Here is a 20,381-nt window from a genome sequence, read left to right on the forward strand (position 1 = left end):
TGTTGTTAACATAGAGCTGGGTTGCATGTCAACCCATTGTATGCTATCCTAAAGTAGAGGATTGTTTAACCATTCTTGACCTACTTTCTTTGCAGACTCTTAAAAATGCTTGGCTAAATAAATATGCAACAGACTCTCCTAATCCTGGAGTGCTGGTATTATTGGCGTGTGGAACTATCTCAAGTACCTGTGGTCAGCTAGCAAGTTACCCGCTTGCTCTAATCAGAACACGTATGCAAGCTCAAGGTGAGTCTTCAGGCCAGTAAAGAACATGTTTCTTTGGTATCATTAAATTTGAATGCAATTAGTGCTGTAGTCTGCAGCTGGGTCATTGACCTCAGCACTAGGAGAGCCCAAGTTCAGTCCACTAGCGGCAGATCTAAGGTTGGTTTCTAAAATGATCACTGGTTATATGAATGAATCACTTTTACATTAGTTGAAGCCATAGTGCCAGATAGAGAGCCTGAAAATCATGATCCAGGTTTTGGGTACCAGTAATGATAGCAGATGCTAGACATTATGTTTGGTGGTGGGGATTTCCAGATGCCCACGTCACCCATTAGCACATTGCTTTAAAATGAAATAAGAGAATCACATCATATACCGGAGATGCAGACTATTCTCATGCCCATAGTGTGACTCAGGATACAGTATAAAATAGGTCACCTTCCCATTATGTTTCAGGACCACAATTATTTTACTCATCTGATTTAAGGCTAACAAAACAAAAAACGAGGCTTATTTAGAGATTGTCTAAATCTCAGGTTTTCTTCATAAATAATTTAATGCCTGATCACCGAAATTGTTCCCAGAAATGATGATACAGATAGCCTTCTCTGTAAAATACAACAGCCTTTGCAACGTAGAGCAGACTCTTTCACAATTAGAGCACGGTTGTTTTGACGAAAAGCCACGAATCAGTGAAGGTGTTACCGGTGGCATCATATCACTAGTCAGCTGTTCAGTTGTCAGTGTATTCCTGTTGCTTTTTTGGATATTTGGTGACACATTTATGGTAATGATCTCCTATACCAACCTGAGTTCCTTGGTTTGAGTGAATGGTGTAATCATGAAGCAGTTAACTTAGTCCAGGGACAAGACATTTTTACAGTTTTGTTAGCTTGTGAGTTATTCCTCATACACTGTTATCTTCAAATAGATTCAGGTGGCTCAAAAAAGGAACCAAACAATACAAAATATCTCTTACATAAATGGCATCTCTTTAGTCACAACTGAAGACAAATCTATCCCTGTATCACTGAAAATAATGAAACTACTCAAAAGTATTAGTTTATTCTCAAAATGTAAATATGGGTGAGGTGTGTGCCTTAAACTTCCTGTGCATACTGCCTATCCTGATGATGCTGTCCTTAGATGACAACTAACTAACCTTAACATATTTTTGAATATGATTTGACAGTGATATACACAAATATCAACCACACATAATGAAATACGAATGATTTAACTGTATCACACCTTCTTTGTTGTGGTGAAGCAGACTGGTAACACTCAAAATGATGATTAGACAAGTAGTTTAATATTTGCTCAACATGTTCTCCATGTTGTCTGTCGGATCTATTTAAAATTAATTGATTGGGAATTTCTAAATTCATCTGGAAAGGCTACAAATATAGTATTTCCCTACTCGTATTAACACTGTAAGAATTTGACTGAGGTGAATCTGACATTTCTTTATTTACAATCAGAATGGTGTTTGCTTACAGAATTTGAGAGGTCTTCTATGTGTTTAGAAATTGAATGGAATCATCTGACAACAAACCACCCAGTCTCTGCCATCACAAATTATAAATGCAAAAATATGCACTCAAATGCATTCTGTTAGAAACTGTTCATGCCCTTCCCCTTCATCTACACATAGAACGAACTAATAAGATAACCACCTCACCTATTATGAGATTACGGAACAGTAAAACTATTGTGGTGGAGAGGATCTTGTATACTGGGCCAACTCTAAATAGTGTGCAATCCATAGAATGTGCCCTGTATGTGTTCCCTGTGTGATGCCTAACTGTCTCACTGAGGCTCTGCTAACCAGAACCTCAGTGTTTATGCTCTCTCTGCTTTCTAAATTCGTCACTGCAGGCTTGTGACTAAATGTACCAATTCTCATTTGCACACTGGTACACCTATATAATTCCCTTGTATATGGTACTTAGGTACCCAGGGTATTGGGGTTCCAGGAGATCCCTATGGGCTGCAGCATTTCTTTTGCCACCCATAGGGAGCTCAGACAATTCTTACACAGCCCCGCCACTGCAGCCTGAGTTGAAATAATGTCCACGTTATTTCACAGCCATTTTTCACTGCACATAAGTAATTTATAAGTCACCTATATGTCTAACCTTCACCTGGTGAAGGTTGGGTGCCAAGTTACTTAGTGTGTGGGCACCCGGGCACTAGCCAAGGTGCCCCCACATCGTTCAGGGCAAATTCCCCGGACTTTGTGAGTGCAGGGACACCATTACACATGTGCACTATACATAGGTCACTACCTATGTATAGCGTCACAATGGTAACTCCAAACATGGCCATGTAACATGTCTAAGATCATGGAATTGTCACCCCAATACCATTCTGATATTGGGGTGACAATTCCATGATCCACTGGGTCTCTAGCACAGAACCAGGGTGCTGCCAAACTGCCTTTCCGGGGTTTCCACTGCAGCTGCTGCCAACCCCTCAGACAGGATTCTGCCCTCCTGGGGTCTAGGCAGCCCTGGAAAAAAAGTGGCAAAATGCCAGTGGGTAGGGATGGAAGGGGAGCCGGGGCATTGAGAGAACCCCCGCAGCCACCTATAAAAATAAAGGCAGTCACCGCATGGTGAACACTGGCATCAAGATTGTGTTGTGATTTCCCTCCTGTGAAATGTCCACAAATCTCAGTGACTTAACAGATCCAGAAAATATTTAGCCAACCTTTTTGGTACTAAAGAAATGTGTGGATGTAGTGGCTAAAAATGCTTAGCACCCAATGACATATGTAAAGAAAGTATTAATACAAATCTCTTATTTTTTGGTAGAAAATCTGTCCCTTGTTCACATTGATATTTGGGAAATTCCCATATTTCAGGAGCAAATGACATTGACATGAAATACATATTTCATAATTTCTTTTATGGATTTCTGGATAAATAGGTTGTCCTCATCAGTATACAACTCCTCTTTGTAAGGCAGAAACTGGTATGTCCTAGTATACTATGTCCCACTTTGTCCAGGCTTCTAGAGTAGGTGCAGGATAGCTTACTTAGCACTACCTGTGCAAAAGTCCCTACTGTTATCTAGTTATACGTAGGCAAACCTAGGTGGAATTGATATCATTTGTTTTCATGGTGAAATATTTACATAGACAATATTATTTAGTTTTTTTATAAATGTCTGTACTATTTCTGCTTTCTTTTGGATTACAGATTACAGCTATTTTTGCTAGATAGAGTAATGCCTTCCAGAATTCAGTTTTCACACTTTTAAAACTGTTGGCTTTTATGGCTCATTTTTCAATATGCTCTTTATTGAACCATAAGAGGCACGTTTACATATATGAAAAAAAATGTGATAATGATCACAGGTTACTAAAGTTAATTGGTGCTTATAATGAGCAGGGATATATGGGCGATTTGTATCTTTCTATTCAGGTTGGGCTGATGCAAACTGGTAGAAGAAAAATAAATTAAAAACTGATTAATAAATGGGAATGGATGTAATTGCTAAATATACAGACTTATCTATTGACAAAAGGTGAAGTTTTAGTTGCTTTCTAAATTTAGAATCATAAACTAGCACATACACAGGATTGTAGAATAAAGTTCTGAAAATTTGCTCCGTTTCCATAACATTTTCTACCTTCTTGACATACCATCAGAAATTGTGTGTTAGACTGACTTGGACTATAATCGAAAAGTATTCACTTTTGGGAGTTGCTTTCTATGGAAACCTTTCAGGCCCTTCTGCAGTTGGTAATTTTGTTGCGCAGAGAAATAGTTCTTTCTGCAGTTTCTGTATTACTTGGGTTGTGCTACTTTAATTAAATCTGGAATGTTAACCACTTTTTCTATCCTTCGTGAACCTTTGGTACATTCTTTCTCTTCGTGTTTCAAGGATCTTTAAAAACAACCCGTGCTTAACCCTCTGGTAGCATAGCACAGAATCAATCAGGCTTACCATAGAGGCAATGTATAAAGAATTATGCAGCGCACAAACAGCACTAAAGTTAAAACACAATACATTAAAGTCCCACAGCAGTTTAGAAAAATAGAGTGAAAAACGTATAAATACAATCAGAGACCAAAATGACAAACGTCCAGTCAGTAGAACTGGAGATATGCAGTTTTAGAAATCTAGGTACGTATAGCTCCCAAAAATATAAAGCACCACTCTTGGTTATGTGGTCGTGCTAGACTGGGGGGAAACTTACAAGTTCAGTCCAACTGCAATGGAGCACTTTCCAAATACAGGGACCAGGTTAATTCAGCTGAAAATGTTAACTTTATAATGTCTGCTGCGAAGAGTCCAGTTTGCAGTGGAGGAGTCTGCAAGGAGAGCATCATGGATGGCCATCGCTGTAGTGCCAAGAGCAGGTCGAGCGTTGCATAAGTTGTCGCTGTAATATGAGGATCCTGTCAGGTTTTGCAGATGGTTGTTGCTGGAGGTTCACGTTGGCAGTCCCCGTGGGCTGTCATCACTGTGGCCAAAATGCAAATCTTGCGTTGCTGGTCATTGCTAGTGGATGCGCTGATGTGAAGAGGCAAGTCCACCAGAGCTTTGTGTTGGTGATAGTCAGAGGCGGTGAGGTCTCAGTGCCAGCTGATCCTTTCGCAGTTGCAAAGAGCCCAAACCTTCAGGATTTCTCCTTATCTTCACAGGGGAAACTGAACTGATACCAGCCAAGGTTTCGAGATGTGGCCAGGCACCTCCTTGTGATCAGGAACTCACTGCAGCAGAAACCAGTACGTCTCAGGCAGATAAAGTTGCAGGTCTAGTGCAGCAGGTGCAGGGAGATCTCCAGAGCTGCTTGTGCCCCTGTAGCACAGAACAGGAGGTCAGCCATCTGGACCTTGAACTAGTCTGCTTGGGAAGAAGGGAACAGGTCCAGTTTTTCTTCTCTGAGAGCAGGGCAGGCGATAAGCAGCAGAGTAGTCCGTCTTCTGTAGTATCCACAAGTCCAGGAGTGCACTGAAGAATAGGTCTGAGAGTCTTACTTTTATACTTGGTGTGAGGAAATGGGGTGTATTATATGGTGTGGTAGTGCAACCTCATTGTGAAATACACTTACCGATCCTAGCTCAATCCTGGGTAGCTGTGGCACTGAGCAGCAAGGCTTACACAGAGGAACGAATGTTAAGCATTTAAACAGCACCAAAACAATTAAAAAGATCGACACAATACTTAAATCTGGCACCGATTTGTAAAAAGAAAAAAAAAAGAAAAAACAATAGATTATATTTTTATACAAATAAAGACACTAGAACAGAAAAGATGCACTGGAGGATTCCGGAGATATATAATTTACAAGCAGTATTAAATCACTGCAATGTCACTCAACCGTCAACAAGCCTTGGCAAAGTCAATGAATTGGACACTTGGAATGTTTTTCAAAGGAAACTTAGGTTATCGCCAATGTGGTCGGTTAGAAGTACTTGGGGTGACCAACTGCAGCAGGGAGCCAGTCAGAGGGACCAGCAAGTTTCTCAAGAACAGTTGCCTTCACAGAAGACGCAGTCCTTCAGCAGACCCAGGCACTTTATCCAGGTTGCAATGGATTTCTTATAGAGTGGTCCTGATGCAAGGGATAAATAATGTTGAAGATGATGTGGATGCGACATGTTGACAGGGGTCTTCCTGCAGGGACTCCTCGGTCCACAAAGATGGTGGAGGGTACGAGTTGCAGGGTTGATGTCCCACTAACTGCTCTCTGGTCTGGCCGAGGTCCTTTCACCACTGGACTACCAGACAACCCTTTTTGCGGTCAGACTAATCCTTCCTGAGTTGATAATTTGCTTTCTGGGGGTCCCAGCAACTCTCCGACAGCACTCCTGGGCTCCGTGAACTCAGGTGCAACTCTGTGCATCGAGTTTAGCCGTCTGTGCTGCACAGCTGCAGTGGTAGCGGCTCGAAGACTTTGGACTACCAAATTGCTCTGGCAGGCTTCTTCAGCTGTTGTGTTCCTGTGATGAGAACAGGAGACCAGTCAGTTTGGCCTTGGAGTTCTCTTAGCTTGAGCTGGACACGGCAGGTACTGTCTCTGTCTTCGCTAGCCACCAGGTACAGTCCTCGTTGGTGCAGCCTCTCTTTGCTGGTCCCTTGGTGCAGCGGGACAGTCTTTCTTTGGTCCTTTTTCTAAGTCAGCTATGATCGGAGGTCTGGGTGCCAGGGGAATGCCCCTCTTATGTTCAGAAAATGTCCTTCGTGCAGGATGCGGTTGGTAGCTAATGGATTGCCATGTTCCCTCGCACCTGGTGACTACTTCTGTGAAGTGTGGCATCTGGCTATCCCAGGATGCCCCATGCTACTCACTCCCAAGATGGTGAGACTCCTCTCCTGGGGTACAGACCTCCCTAGCCCATCCCCTGGGTGTTGCTACCTCAGGGCTACATACTCCATGGGGAAACTAGTTTGGCAACTGGTTTACCCTCTCTGCTCCCCCTGCCAGCCTGTCTAACTCAACAATGGGTCAGCCTTTCCCCTGGTGTCCCTCATCTGCTCTTCAAAGGTGGCTTCACCTTTGAGCCTGCCTTTTGTGGCTAACACTGAAGTGTTTTCCTGCAGGAGGGAGGTGACACTTCCCTGGCCTTCAATCCCTCATAGTTGTACTTCTTCAGAGTCATTTGAACTTCTATCCAAGAGGGCAGTAAGTTATCTTGTATATCTGCCTGGGAAGGCACAGGAGTTTTCAAGGCAACAAAGTGTCAGCTTTGCTAAAGCTGCACACTTCAACAACATACATTAATCATGACTTGAGATACAAGTTGGGCATCATGTAACAAGTTGTTTGATACCTTGGAGGGCCCACTTTGGTCATGCTATTCCAAAGTTAGCATGGCTGAGGGGTTCGCTGTGTAACCCTGTACTTGCCAATTGAGCTACCAAGTCTTTCTACAGTAGAAATGGTTGTTTTGCATGTTTTACTGTTAGGACATGTAAAGGACAAGTCCTGCCTTTGTCATATGGTGCACCCTGCCTTTAGGGCTCGGTAGACCTGCCAGTGGGATTACTTATACACATGTCCAGGGGAAGTTATAGCTTTGCCATTGCTGCCAATGGCAAAGTCAGGCTAGCTTTACAAGTCTGCAGCAGGGGATTGAAGGTCTTGTTTTACTTGTGGAACCTCCAGGGTGGCACAATCAGTACTGCAAGCCCTAGGGGTACCCCTCTAACGTATGTCCTGGGCACCAGGGTACCATTGAATTTGGGCTTACAGTTAAGTTAGCCATTTCCGATTGGGTATACCCAATTGAACATACACTTTTTAGATTCAGGGCACTGGTGCTGATGTCTGGTCAGCACGCCTCAATGCACTCTGAGGTGAAAAAACAGCAGCATTAGTCAAAAACATGATAGTGACCATAGAAAAAGTGACATTTTCTTACACCTGGTGCCAGCTTTGAAGTTGAAAAAAACACACACACACACACACACACACACTCACACTCACTCACTCGTATAAATCTGGAATGTCCTGCTTCTTTCCTCAGGCTTGGCTCCACAGAGTTTAGGGTCATAAAATGTTAGTTGAAGTTCTTTGTGTGTGCGCTGAGGCAGCTCCTTCGAAATATAAGTGGGGCTGTGCACAGCTCCCCTTCCCATCCTTCCAGGATGGTCCATCCTGCCAACATCTTGTCCCCTTTTGTGTTACTGTCTGGGAGGAATACACAAAAGCCAACTACACATAGTCATGTGACAGAGGATGCAGGCTGCAGGCACTAAATGGTTACAACAAGAAAAGGTCAACTTTCAAAATGTGGCATTTTCAGAATCGCGACTTAAAATCCAAGTTTACCATTAAAGGGGATTTTAAATTACAATTCTCTAGACAGCAAACATAAAACTTCTACTTGTTCCCAAACTAAAGCTATCACTTATTAAATCTAACAAGGTAACACAATGTTAACCTTTGAGAGAGATAGGCCTCACAGTGGTGAAAAAAAGAGTTTCTGAGTTCTTCATTACTAGAACATGTAAAGGTACATGTTCAACTTAGTTTTTTTGTTTTTTTTTAAATACAGTGCTCCTTGTCCAATGGGCTGTTTAGATCCTACCCTTAGGTTTATTTTGGCCAGTCAAACTGTCAGTTTAAAACTGCACACTGCCTACAATAGCAGGCCTGAGACTTCTTTAACAAGGCTACCTAAGTGGATGACCCAACTTGTGCTGTAGGCCCACAAGTAGCATTTAACTTACAGGCCCGGGGTACATGAAGTACCACTTAACTAAGGACCTATATGTAAATTAAATATGCCAATCAGGTATAAGCAGATTTTACCATGTTTTAGGGAGCAAACACAAGCATTTTAGCACTGGTCAGCAGTGATAAAGTGCACAGAGTCTTAAGGCGTACAGAAATGAGATTCAGAAAGCCGGATGGGTGAAGGCAAAAGGTTTGGGGGGGACCCTGTAGAGAGGGCCAAGTCCAACAGAAATGGATAGATATAGGACTACAAATGTGATACTGTGGCAATATTCATAGCAAACTAACATGAAAACAAACCTCTTTTTGTGTTCCATCAAAGGTATGACCATTTTCATTGTGGCTAATAGTACTTGAGACCTTATAGCCACTTATAAGCAAAACAAGCCATGTTCATCCTAAGCAACTTTAAAAAAAAGCTTTTGTCATTGTCATTATATTACTTTTTTAGAGCGCATACTCTAGATTAAATAATCACTAAATTGAACTGAATCATATACAAGTAGGCAATATAATTCTTGAAGTCCCAGCTAAATTACTTCCAGAAGTTTGGTACTGTAACAGATAACCGCTGGTCGCTGGGACTCCTGTATCTGGAATTAGGATATAGAGAATGGATATTTAAAGAGAGGTTTGCTTTAAATCCTTTGTAAGCAATAAATATATAACGTGTAATTTGCATGGTATAAGTCTTTAGTGATGAGTGTATAATGTTTACCTCTTCCAGCTCTGCATATTTTTTAATGAGAAAGCTTCACGTCACACTTGTCACAAAAAAACTCACTCCTAAATTGATCAAAGTAACACTCACTGTATAATATTCATCACTTTACCCACTGATAGTTCCCAGGAGGTGTTGCTTCTCATTCTTTAAGAATATGACTCTAGCAGAAATAACCACCTATACGTCTCCAGGGTGGTAGTTTTATCATCAGAAATATATTGATGCCACTTCAGACACATTGAGTTCTACAACAATTTTTAAACACAAACGTATGTCAGAATGGGGCATCATAGTGTGCGTGTATGTGTGTGTATATATATATATATATATATATATATATATATATATATATATATATATATATAGTTTGATGGCATGTGTAGCTGCAGATACACAAGCTATGCATATCTCTTCCGACATCTAGTGTTTGGCTCGAAGTGCTATAAGTTGTTTTTCTTCAAAAAAGTATTTTCGGAGTCACAAGATCGAGTGTCTCCTCCTCTCGGTTACAGTGCGCATGGGCATCGACTCCATAGTTAGATTGTTTTCGTTCGCTGTCGGGTTCGGACGTGTTTCCTTCTCGCTCCGAGATTTCAAATTGGAAAACCTAGTTATTCGTTGGTATTGTTTCAATCGCGTTTCCCATCCAGCATCGAACCGGTAGTACCGTTGGAATCTAAATTTCACCCTTCAGGGCATGTGCGCCCGACTCAGGCCTATTTGGGCCTACTGCGTGGAAAGCCTGATGGATCAGACTCAATTCCGGTTCTGCCCTCGCTGCCACGCAAAGTACCCATGGAAGAAGAGAAGACGCAGACAGCAGTCTCCATCTGAAACACCCACAACGAACAAGAATCGGAAGATGGTAGACCCATCACGGCTGGCCAGCATGTGAGTATGTCTGTCCCTACACCATCATATAAAAAAACCGAAGGCCTTGGGTACACCACTGCTGGAAGGCCATGGTTCAGCCTGAAAATAGACTGTCGGCGACTGTCCTTCCGGATCGGTGCCGAAAAAGGCCACTCCTCCGTCCTCTTCAGAGTCGAGCAAGTCGGCTAAAACGTAAACCTCGCACTCCAGCAAACACCCTTACTCTTCGGAGTCAAAGATTCGACAACCTGCTTCGGAGCCGAAACAACCAACTTCTTTTTCTGGACCGAAAAAGACCCAAACTTCGAAGCTGAAAAAAATCCTCACACACAGAGAAACAAGGACTTTCGAGAAAATTAAAGCAAAGCCCATGCAAGAATCTCATAAAGCTTCTGAAGAAGAGACTGAGATTGAGCCAATACTGGAGGTTATGGATGAAAGACAATCGAGAATCCATAATCATAAGGAAACTGGCCGAATCCTCACTGCACCTCCTTTAAAGTCTAAAAGAAAGCTGGCCTTTCAAGAGGAGTTATATTCTGCTCAACCACCAGCAAAAGTGCAGAAACAAAAGGAGAAACCAGCATCTCTCCCTACTTCTCCTCCTCACTCCCCACAACATTCTTTTTCACCTCACAATAGTCCACCACCACTGCTTTCTCCGACACACTCACTATACTTGCATGGGGATACAGTGGACCCATGGGATCTCTATGACCCTGATCCCATTCCAGATAATGATCCTGACCTCTACCCCTCAAAACCTTCACCACCAGAAGACACTACTGCCTACACTCTGGTAGTCTCTAGGGCAGTGGCTTATCATGGGGTGCTTGTACATTCTGAACCCCTAGAAGAAGATTTTCTATTTAACACTCTGACTTCCACTCACTCCAGATACCAGTGTCTCCCAGTGTTACCTGGAATGGTTAAACATGCTGAACACATTTTTAGCGAACCTGTCAAAGCTAGAGTCATTACCCCTAGGATTGACAAAAAATATAAGCCTGCCCTTACGGACCCAGACCATATAACACACCAGGTTCCTCCAAACTCAGTGGTAGTCAGCGCGGCCAGAAAAAGAGCTAACAGCCAGTCATCTGGAGATGCTCCTCCTCCTGATAAGGAAAGTAGAACATTTGATGCTGCTGGCAAAAGAGTAGCCACACAAGCGGCTAACCAATGGAGAATTGACAATTTTCAGGCACGGCTGGCTAGATATGATAGAGCCCATTGGAATGAGATGCAAGATATTATACAGGACCTTCCAAAAGAGCATCAGAAAAGGGTGCAATAAGTGGTAGAAGAGGGACAGGCTATAAGCAATACCAGATAAGGTCTGCCCTCTATGCTGCTGAAACAGCTGCAAGAAGCTTCAACACTGCCATTATAATTAGAAGGCATGCATGGCTGCGCTCCTCTGGTTTTAAAGCAGAAATATAACAGGCAGTACTTCTTATGCCTTTTGATAAGAAACATCTATTTGGCCCTGAAGTAGACACCTCTATCAAGAACTGAGAAAAGACTCAGACACTGCTAAGGCAATGGGGGCACTATATACCACACCATATAGAGGCTCCTTTCGCAGGCCACAGTTTAGAGGAGGATTTAAACCACAATCCTCTGACGCATCTACCTCACAGGCAAAGCAGGGACAACAAACTCTTTATCAAAGAGGGGGTTTCAGAGGGTCCTACAGAGGACAATATTTCCTGGAACAGAGGCAAGGTCCAAGCCTCAAAACAAACCACTACACCTTCTAAGCAGTGACTTCCTTCTCACCCCTCCACTCCACACATCTCCTGTGGGGGGGAAGACTACAGTAATTCCACTCTCACTGGCAAAATATCACCACAGACAATTAGGTGTTATCAATCAATAGCTATTGCCTAGAATTAAACTCCACCCCAAACATCCCACCACGTCACCACAGATTGTGCCCAGAACACAACGTTCTGCCGGAAGTGGTACAATCTCTACGATTAAAACAAGCAATAGAATTGGTTCCACATTCTCAACAGGAAGCAGGAGTATATTCACTATACTTCCTCATTCCCAAAAAAGACAGCACCCTTAGGCCCATATTAGACCTCAGGCCTCTCATTCTATACATCTTGTCAGAACATTTTCACATGGTAACTCTGCAGGATGTCATTCCACTACTACAAAAACACGATTACATGGCTGCTTTAGACCTCTAAGATGCGTATTTCCACATACCGATCCATCAAGCTCACAGAAAATACCTTGGGTTTGTCATAGCAGGATAACATTACCAGTTCAAAGTTTTGCCATTCGGCAGAACAACAGCTCCAAGAGTGTTCACAAATTGTCTAGCAGTAGTAGCAGCCTACTTAAGAAGACAACATATTCACGTCTTTCCATATCTAGACGATTGGCTAATAAAATCAAACAATTTTACACAGTGCCAACAACACACTCAATATGTGATAGAAAACCCTACATACTCTAGGGTTCACTCTCAATTACCAAAAATCACACCTTCACCCATCACAAGTACAACCTTGCCTAGGTGCTATTCTAGATATTCCAAAAGCCCTAGCAAACTCAAATGCTCAGAGGATACAAACTTTTCAAAATCTTATACCACAAATACAGCCAAATCCACAATATACTGTAACATTCATAATGAAAATTTTAGGGATGATGGCATCTTGCATAGCTATAGTTCCACATGCAAGACTAAACATTAGACCCTTACAACAGTGCCTCTCACAACAATGGTCTCAAGCTCACGGTCAACTTCAAGATCTAGTGTTGATGGACCGGCAAACACATATGTCCCTTGAATGGTGGAATCTCAGCAATCTAATGAAGGGGCGGTCAGTTTAAGACCATGTGCTTCAGTCCATAATCACAACAGACGCATCCATGATAGGTTGGGAAGCTCATCTCAACCATCGTACCATTCAAGGGGAATGGGATGCTAAACAGAAACAGTTTCACATAAACTACCTAGAATTATTAGCTGTATTTCTTGCCCTAAAAGCATTTCAGCTTCTCAAACAGAAGACTGTTCTAATAAAAACAGACAACATGACAACCATGTATTACCTCAACAAACAGGGCGGGACACATTCATCTCAACTGTCCCTACTAGCCCAAACAATATGGAAATGGGCAATTCACAATCATATTCATCTGTTAGCACAATACATTCCAGGGATACACAATCAACTGGCAGATCTCCTAAGCAGGAATCACCAACAAACTCACAAATGAGAGATTCACCCCCCAAGTACTTTAAAAATACTTTCAAAAGTGGGGGACACCAGAAATAGACCTATTTGCAGCAAGCCGAAACGCAAAATGGCAAAACTTTGCATCCAGACACCCACATCCCCTATCCAAGGGCAATGCTCTGTGGATCAATTGGTCAGGGATATTTGCTTACGCTTTTCCCCCCTCTCTCACTCCTTCCCTTTCTGGTCAGCAAACTACATCAAACGTCACTCACCATGATACTCCTAGCCCCAAAGTGGGCATGTCAGCATTGTTACACAACACTCCTAGATCTGTCTGTAGTACCTCATTCGAAACTCCCAAACAGACCAGACTTGTTAACGCAGAACAAATGTCAAATAAGCCACCCAAACTCCAGTGCTCTCAATCTAGCGATTTGGCTCCTGAAGTCATAGAGTTTGGTTAACTAAAGCTTCCATCAGAATGTATGGAAGTAAGTAAACAAGCACGTAAACCTGCTACTAGACAATGTTACGCAAACAAGTGGAAAAGATTTGTCTATTACTGTCAATCTAAAAACACTGAACCACTTATAGCATCTATTCAAGATATTCTATGCTATCTACTTAATTTGCAGAAATCAAATTTAGCTTTATCATCCATCAAAATCCACCTTACTGCAACATCTGCTTATTTGCAAACTATTCAACATACTGCTCTGTTCAGAGTTCCTGTCATGAAAGCCTTCATTGAAGGATTAAAATGCATTATTCCACCCAGAACACCACCTGTTCCTTCATGGAATTTAAATATCGTACTTACCAGACTTATGGGCCCACCTTTTGAACCCATGCACTCTTGTCGAGTTCAATTTGTAACCTGGAAAGTTGCCTTCCTTGTAGCTATTGCTTCCTTACGAAGGGTTAGTGAAATACAAGCGTTCACTCTTGAAGAACCTTTCTTCCAAGTACACAAACATAAAGTTGTACTTAGGACAAATCCAAAATTTCTACCAAAAGCAACATCTCCTTTTCACATCAATCAAACAGTGTACTTGCCAGTCTTCTTTCCACAGCCATACTCTTTGGCAGAAAGCGCTCTTCATACCTTAGATCTCAAAAGAGCTTTTATGTACTACATCGATAGAACTAAAGATTTTAGAAAGACAAAACAACTTTTTGTTGCCTTTCAACATCCACATAAAGGTAATCCTATATCTAAACAAGCTTAGCAAGATGGATTGTTAGATGCATCCAAACATGCTACATCAAAGCAAAGAGAACTTTTAATAACTTCTAGAGCACATTCCACAAGAAAGAAAGGTGCATCAATGGCATTTTTAGGGAACATACCAATGGCTGATATATGTAAAGCTGCCACATGGTCAACTCCTCATACTTTTACAAAACACTATTGTGTTGATGTTTTTTCTCAGCAACAGGCTATTGTAGGACAACCTGTATTAAAAGCACTATTTCAAACAACTTCAATTCCTACAGGCTAGCCACTGCTATTTTTGGGAGGACTAACTCCTTTGTAGTCTATGCATAGCATGTGTATCTGCAGCTACACATGCCATCGAACGGAAAATGTCACTTACCCACTGTACATCTGTTCGTGGCATGTAGTGCTGTAGATACACATGCACCCTCCCTCCTCCCCGGAAGCCTGTAATCGTTCAAGTTTAATATTTGTACATATGTATATACATTTACATTTGCATGGACATCTCTTTATATTCTTATACTCTATCACTCCTTCCTTCACCCTTTGCGGGAAAACAATCTAACTATGGAGTCGATGCCCATGTGTACTCTAACCGAGAGGAGTAGTCACTCGATCTTGAGTTTCCGAAAGACTTCTTTGAAGAAAAACAACTTGTAACACTCCGGGCCCCACACTAGATGTCGGAAGAGATATGCATAGCATATGAATCTGCAGCACTACATGCCACAAACAGATGTACACTGGGTAAGTGACATTTTACATATATATATATATATATATATATATATATATATATATATATATATATATATATATATATATATATATATATATATAATTTAAGTGATATGGAAGAGGGACTGCACTGTGTGGACACATTCAATGAGTCTATCAGCAACATAGGACTCTGTGGTCCAGTCAGAGACATAACGCTGAAACTCGTCAACCTTATTTTCTTTTATTTTCACTGCACTTTAAATTAGCACATCAGTGCAATAAAATACAAAAAATAAATGTCAGTGTCTGCGGTGCTGTGAATCTGACCCTTGGAATGGTGAGAAACTTTGTGGTGTGGATACAAGAGAATATATATGTTCGATGGCATAGATACACATGGTTTGCATAAGTCAGCCATCTACTATTGGTCTCAGAGTGTTACAAGTTGTTTTTCTTCAAAGAAGGTTTTTCGAGTCACAAGATTGAGTGACTCCTCCTCTCGGTGATAGAGCACATGGGCATCAAGTCCTTTGTTAGATTGTTTTATTTCCGCCGTCGGGTTCAGACTTGTTTCCTCTCACTCCGGTAGATCTCAGTTCGGCAATCTCTGAACTTCTCTTCTTTTCTATAAACGTCGGTATAGTTCTCGATCACGTTTTCTATCTTACATTCGATCCGATTGTAATCGTCTGGGTCAATTAAATGCCCTTTTCGGGTCACTGCACCCTTCTTGGGCCTACTTCGACTCATGGTTGTTGAACAATGTCAGGCTGATGGAACAGACTCCGTTTCGCTTTTGCCCTAGGTGTCATGTCAATTTTCCATACACCGATCAGCGCTTAGTGTGCAATCTCTGTCTTTCTCCTGATCACAGAGAAGAAAGCTGTAAAGGGTGTTGATCCTTCCGCTCGAAGAAGACTCTTTGGGATCGAAGAGCAGGTCGGTTGGAGATGGCGGCAAATTCACCGGAACAAATTCCTGTAATCTTTGGCAAAGAACATGCACAAGAACAGATGGCTTATCAAACTGCAGTTTCCATCCCAGACTCCGATTTGGATCGAGATTCCGAAGGCGACAGCCAATCTATTCCAGCGGTGCAGTACGTGAGTACATCAGCCCCTTCCCATCCACAAAAGACAACCAAAATACTTTAGCACCGGTCTTGGGTCCGCCGCTGCTTGCCTGCCACGGTCAGACCCGAAAAATACAATTGGTTGACCCACCTTCGGTTTCGGCACCGAAACATAAGAGTAAAGTGCATTCTGCGCCGACCTAACAGCATGCCATACCTGTTTGGGGATTGAGCCGAAAATCAGGGACTTCCACCTCGGAACCGAAAAAACTGCCAACAATTTCGGAGCCAACATTTTCATCCCGACTAAAACATTCGGTTTCCAAACTTTCGGAGCTGAAACCTGTGGGTGGAAAATATGCTGCAACTACTGAGGAGTCTTCTGAAATAAGACCCATATTGGAAGTAATGGACGCTAAATAGCAAAAAAATCCTTATACATAAGGACACAGGAAGAATTATTGCTTATCCTCCTATAACCAAGAGAAAATTCACGTTCCAAGAAACTGTTGAAGCTGTGCCTCCACCTGCTAAAATATTTAAGAAAAAGGAAAAGCCAAAGGCATCACAACAACCTTCACCACCACATTCTCCTTTACTTCCTGCTTCTCCACCACCAGATACTACACCACCTTCACCTACACACTTTTCTCCACATTCCTCTATCTCAACACATGGGGATGATTTAGATTATACTCATCAGGATATAGATCCATGGGACTTATATGATTCAGATCCCATCCCTTTTAATGATCCTGATTTATACCCCTGCAAGACCATCTCCATCTGAGGATACCACTGCATACAATCAGGTTATAGCTAGGGCAGCTGCATATCACAAGGTGCAATTACATACAGATCCCATTGAGGATGACTTCTTATTTGACACACTAACATCTACTCTTAAGGAGTGTCAATGTCCTCCTATGCTCCCAGGCATGCTTAAACCTACAGAGGACATTTTCAAAAAAACAGTAAAGTCTAGAATTATCACACCAAGGGTAGATAAAAAGTATAAACCTGCACCTTCAGGCCCAATTGCCACCTGACTCTATAGTTGTCAGGGCAGCAAGGAAAAGGGCAAATAGCCAAACCACAGGGGATGCTCCTCCTCCAGACAAAGAAAGTCGTAAATTTGACGCAGCTGGAAAAAGAGTAGCAACTCAAGCTGCTAATCATTGGAGTATTGCAAACTCACAGGCACTGTTAGCAATATATGACAGAGCTCATTGGGATGAGATGAAAGATTTGTTGCAGTACCTTACACCAGAAAGGGGCACAACAGATAGTAATAGAGGGGCAGGCTATCTCCAACAATCAAATTAGATCTGCAGTAGATTCTGTAGATACAGTAGCAAGGGGTATTTATACCAGTGTTATCATTAGAAGGCACACATGGCTAAGAACTTCAGGGTTTAAACCAGAAATACAAGCAGTGTTAAATATGCCCTTTGATAAGCAATACGTATTTGGCCCAGAAGTCAATACCACCATAGAAAAGCTGAAAAAAGATTCAGATACAGCTAAAGCTATGGATGCCCTCTACACTACCCCTACTCGAGAAACTTTCAAAGCCCCAGTTTAATGGTGGCTTAAAACAATCAGCCTCAGAGCCATCAACATCCCAACAGAAACAAGGGCCACATTTTTACAACAGAGGCTCCTTCAGAGGCTTTTACAGAGGAAATAATTAAAGAGGGAAAGGTAAATCAACCACCCCGAGAGGTTCCTCCAGCTCAACCAAACAGTGACTTTTTACACATCCCCACAGAGCATTCATCACCTATGGGAGGAAGACTGGAATTTGTTTTACCAACACAGGCAGAACATTACTACAGATCAATGGGTTCTATCAATTATCAAACCTAGTTATTGCCTAGAACTTATCTCTACTCCACCAAACATTCCACTCGCATGCACAGACTTTCTCTGGAGCATCTAGATTTATTAAAACAGGAGGTACAATCACTTCTACACAAAGGTGCCATAGAGATGGTACCTTTATCCCAACAAGGGCCAGGAATATATTCCCTATACGTCCTCATACCAAAGAAAGATGGTACTTTCAGACCAATTCTAGATCTCAGACCCCTAAAATCAGTACATTCTGTCAGAGCATTTTCACATGGTCACTCTACAAGACATCATTCCCCTGCTACAGAAACAAGACTACATTACAGTTTAAGAGTTAAAAGATGATTACTTCCGCATTCCCATACATCCAGCACATCGCAAATTTCTAAGATTTGTGATAGCAGGCAAGCACTACCAGTTCAAAGTACTACCCTTTGGCGTAACAACAGCACCAAGGGTATTCACCAAATGCCTCGCAGTGGTCGCATATACATGTCTTTCCTGATCTGGACGACTGGCTCACAAAAGCCAGCACAATTCAAACCTGTCAACAGCACACACAGTACACAGTGGACATCCCATAGAACCTAGGATTGACAATCAATTACCAAAAATCTCATCTGCACCCAGAACAAATACAACCACATCTGGGAGCAATTCTGAACACTCAATCAGCATTAGCATATCCAAACCCACTGAAAATTCAAGCCTTCCACAATCTTATATCTCAACTATAATACGACCACACTTACACAGTGAGGTTGCTCATGAAACTGTTGGGAATGATGGCATCGTGCTACCCAATGCATGTCTAAACATGAGACCGCTTGTTGGAATGTGCCCTTTTTACAGGGTCATCCCCAATCTTTTTGCCTACTTCCGCCTATTTTTTCTGACATGTTTTCGTGGGCTCTAGAACTCTGAGCACTTTACCACTGCTAACCAGTGCTAAAGTGCATATGCTCTCTGTGTAATTTGTATTGTTGATTGGTTTCTCCATGATTGGCATATTTGATTTTACTAGTAAGTCCCTAGTAAAGTGCACCAGAGGTGCCCAGGGCCTGTAAATCAAATGCTACTAGTGGGCCTGCGGCACAGGTTGTACCACCTACATTAGTAACTCTGTAAACATGGCTCAGGCCTGCCACTGCAGTGTCTGTGTGTGCAGTTTTAAATCATAAATTCGACTTGGCAAGTGTACCCACTTGCCAGGCCTAAACCTTCCCTTTTCTTACATTTAAGACACCCCTAAGGCAGCCCTAGTTAGCCCCACGGGCGGGGTGCAGTGTATGGTTAAGGTAGGACATATAGTAATGTGTTGTATATGTCTTGAAGTGAAATACTGCTAAATTCATTTTTCACTGTTGCAAGGCCTGTCCCTCTCATAGGTTAACTTGGGGGCTACTTTTAAATATGATTAAAGTGTATATTCCCTTTGGGAGCGGGTAGACATGTGGAGTTCGGGGTCTCTGAGCTCATAATTTAAAAATACATCTTTTAGTAAAGTTGATTTTAAGATTGTGTGTTTGAAAATGCCACTTTTGGAAAGGGATCATTTTCTCAGTTAAACCATTCTGTGACTCTGCCTGGTTGTGGATTCCCTGCCTAGGTCAGTTTGACAGTTGGGCTGGTTGCACCTCTCTCTAGACAGTGACACAAAGGTAGCTGGGGTGTAGCCTGCATATCCTGATGAGCCATCTGTGTTAGGAGGGAGGGGAAGAGTGGTCACTCACACTGAAAGGGCTGTGCCTGCCCTCACACAATGCAGTCTCCAACCCCCTGGTGTGTGCCTGGCCTGGGCAGGGCAGAATTTCACAAACAAGAGACTTTTCTTTGAAGTAAGCCTACTTCAAAGGGCAAAATGGGTATAAGAAGAGCACCCAAAACCACAGACTTTACAACACAAAAACCAAGAGGAACCTCTGCCTGGAGTGGAGAAGAGCTGAAGAGCTGAGGAAGAAGAGCTGCCCTGCCTGTGACTGTGCTTTGTGGAGCTATCCTGCAGTTGCTGCTTCTGTCTATGCTAGAGGACAAAGACTGGACTTTGTGTTGCATTCCTTTTTGTGAAGAACTCTCCAAGGGCTTAATTTATAGCTTGCCTCCTGTTGTTTGAAGTTTCATGGACAGCAAATCCTTCTCTCTGCCAGCACCTGGAGCCTCTGCTGAGACTCCTACTCCGCCCAGTGGTGCCAATCCAGTTTCTGGGACCCTGAAAGGAGAAGCTGACAGACCAAGAGTGGGAAATCCATGCACCGACTGACGTGCAGGGAAAAAGATCGACGCAA

The 20,381-nt window shown here is 42.3% G+C and overlaps 1 protein-coding gene across 1 annotated transcript in view; it reads left to right on the forward strand.

The window, feature by feature from the left end:
* The window catches only part of SLC25A24 (solute carrier family 25 member 24), a 253,836-nt gene that overhangs the window by 215,638 nt on the left and 17,817 nt on the right, over positions 1-20,381 (forward strand). Inside the window, exon 9 of the mRNA XM_069232406.1 lies at positions 96-246. Within this exon, the coding sequence (XP_069088507.1) occupies positions 96-246 (151 nt within the window). The remainder of the gene's footprint in view (positions 1-95; positions 247-20,381) is intronic.

The sequence above is a fragment of the Pleurodeles waltl genome, chromosome 4_2, assembly GCF_031143425.1.
Source record: "Pleurodeles waltl isolate 20211129_DDA chromosome 4_2, aPleWal1.hap1.20221129, whole genome shotgun sequence".
NCBI lineage: Eukaryota > Metazoa > Chordata > Amphibia > Caudata > Salamandridae > Pleurodeles > Pleurodeles waltl.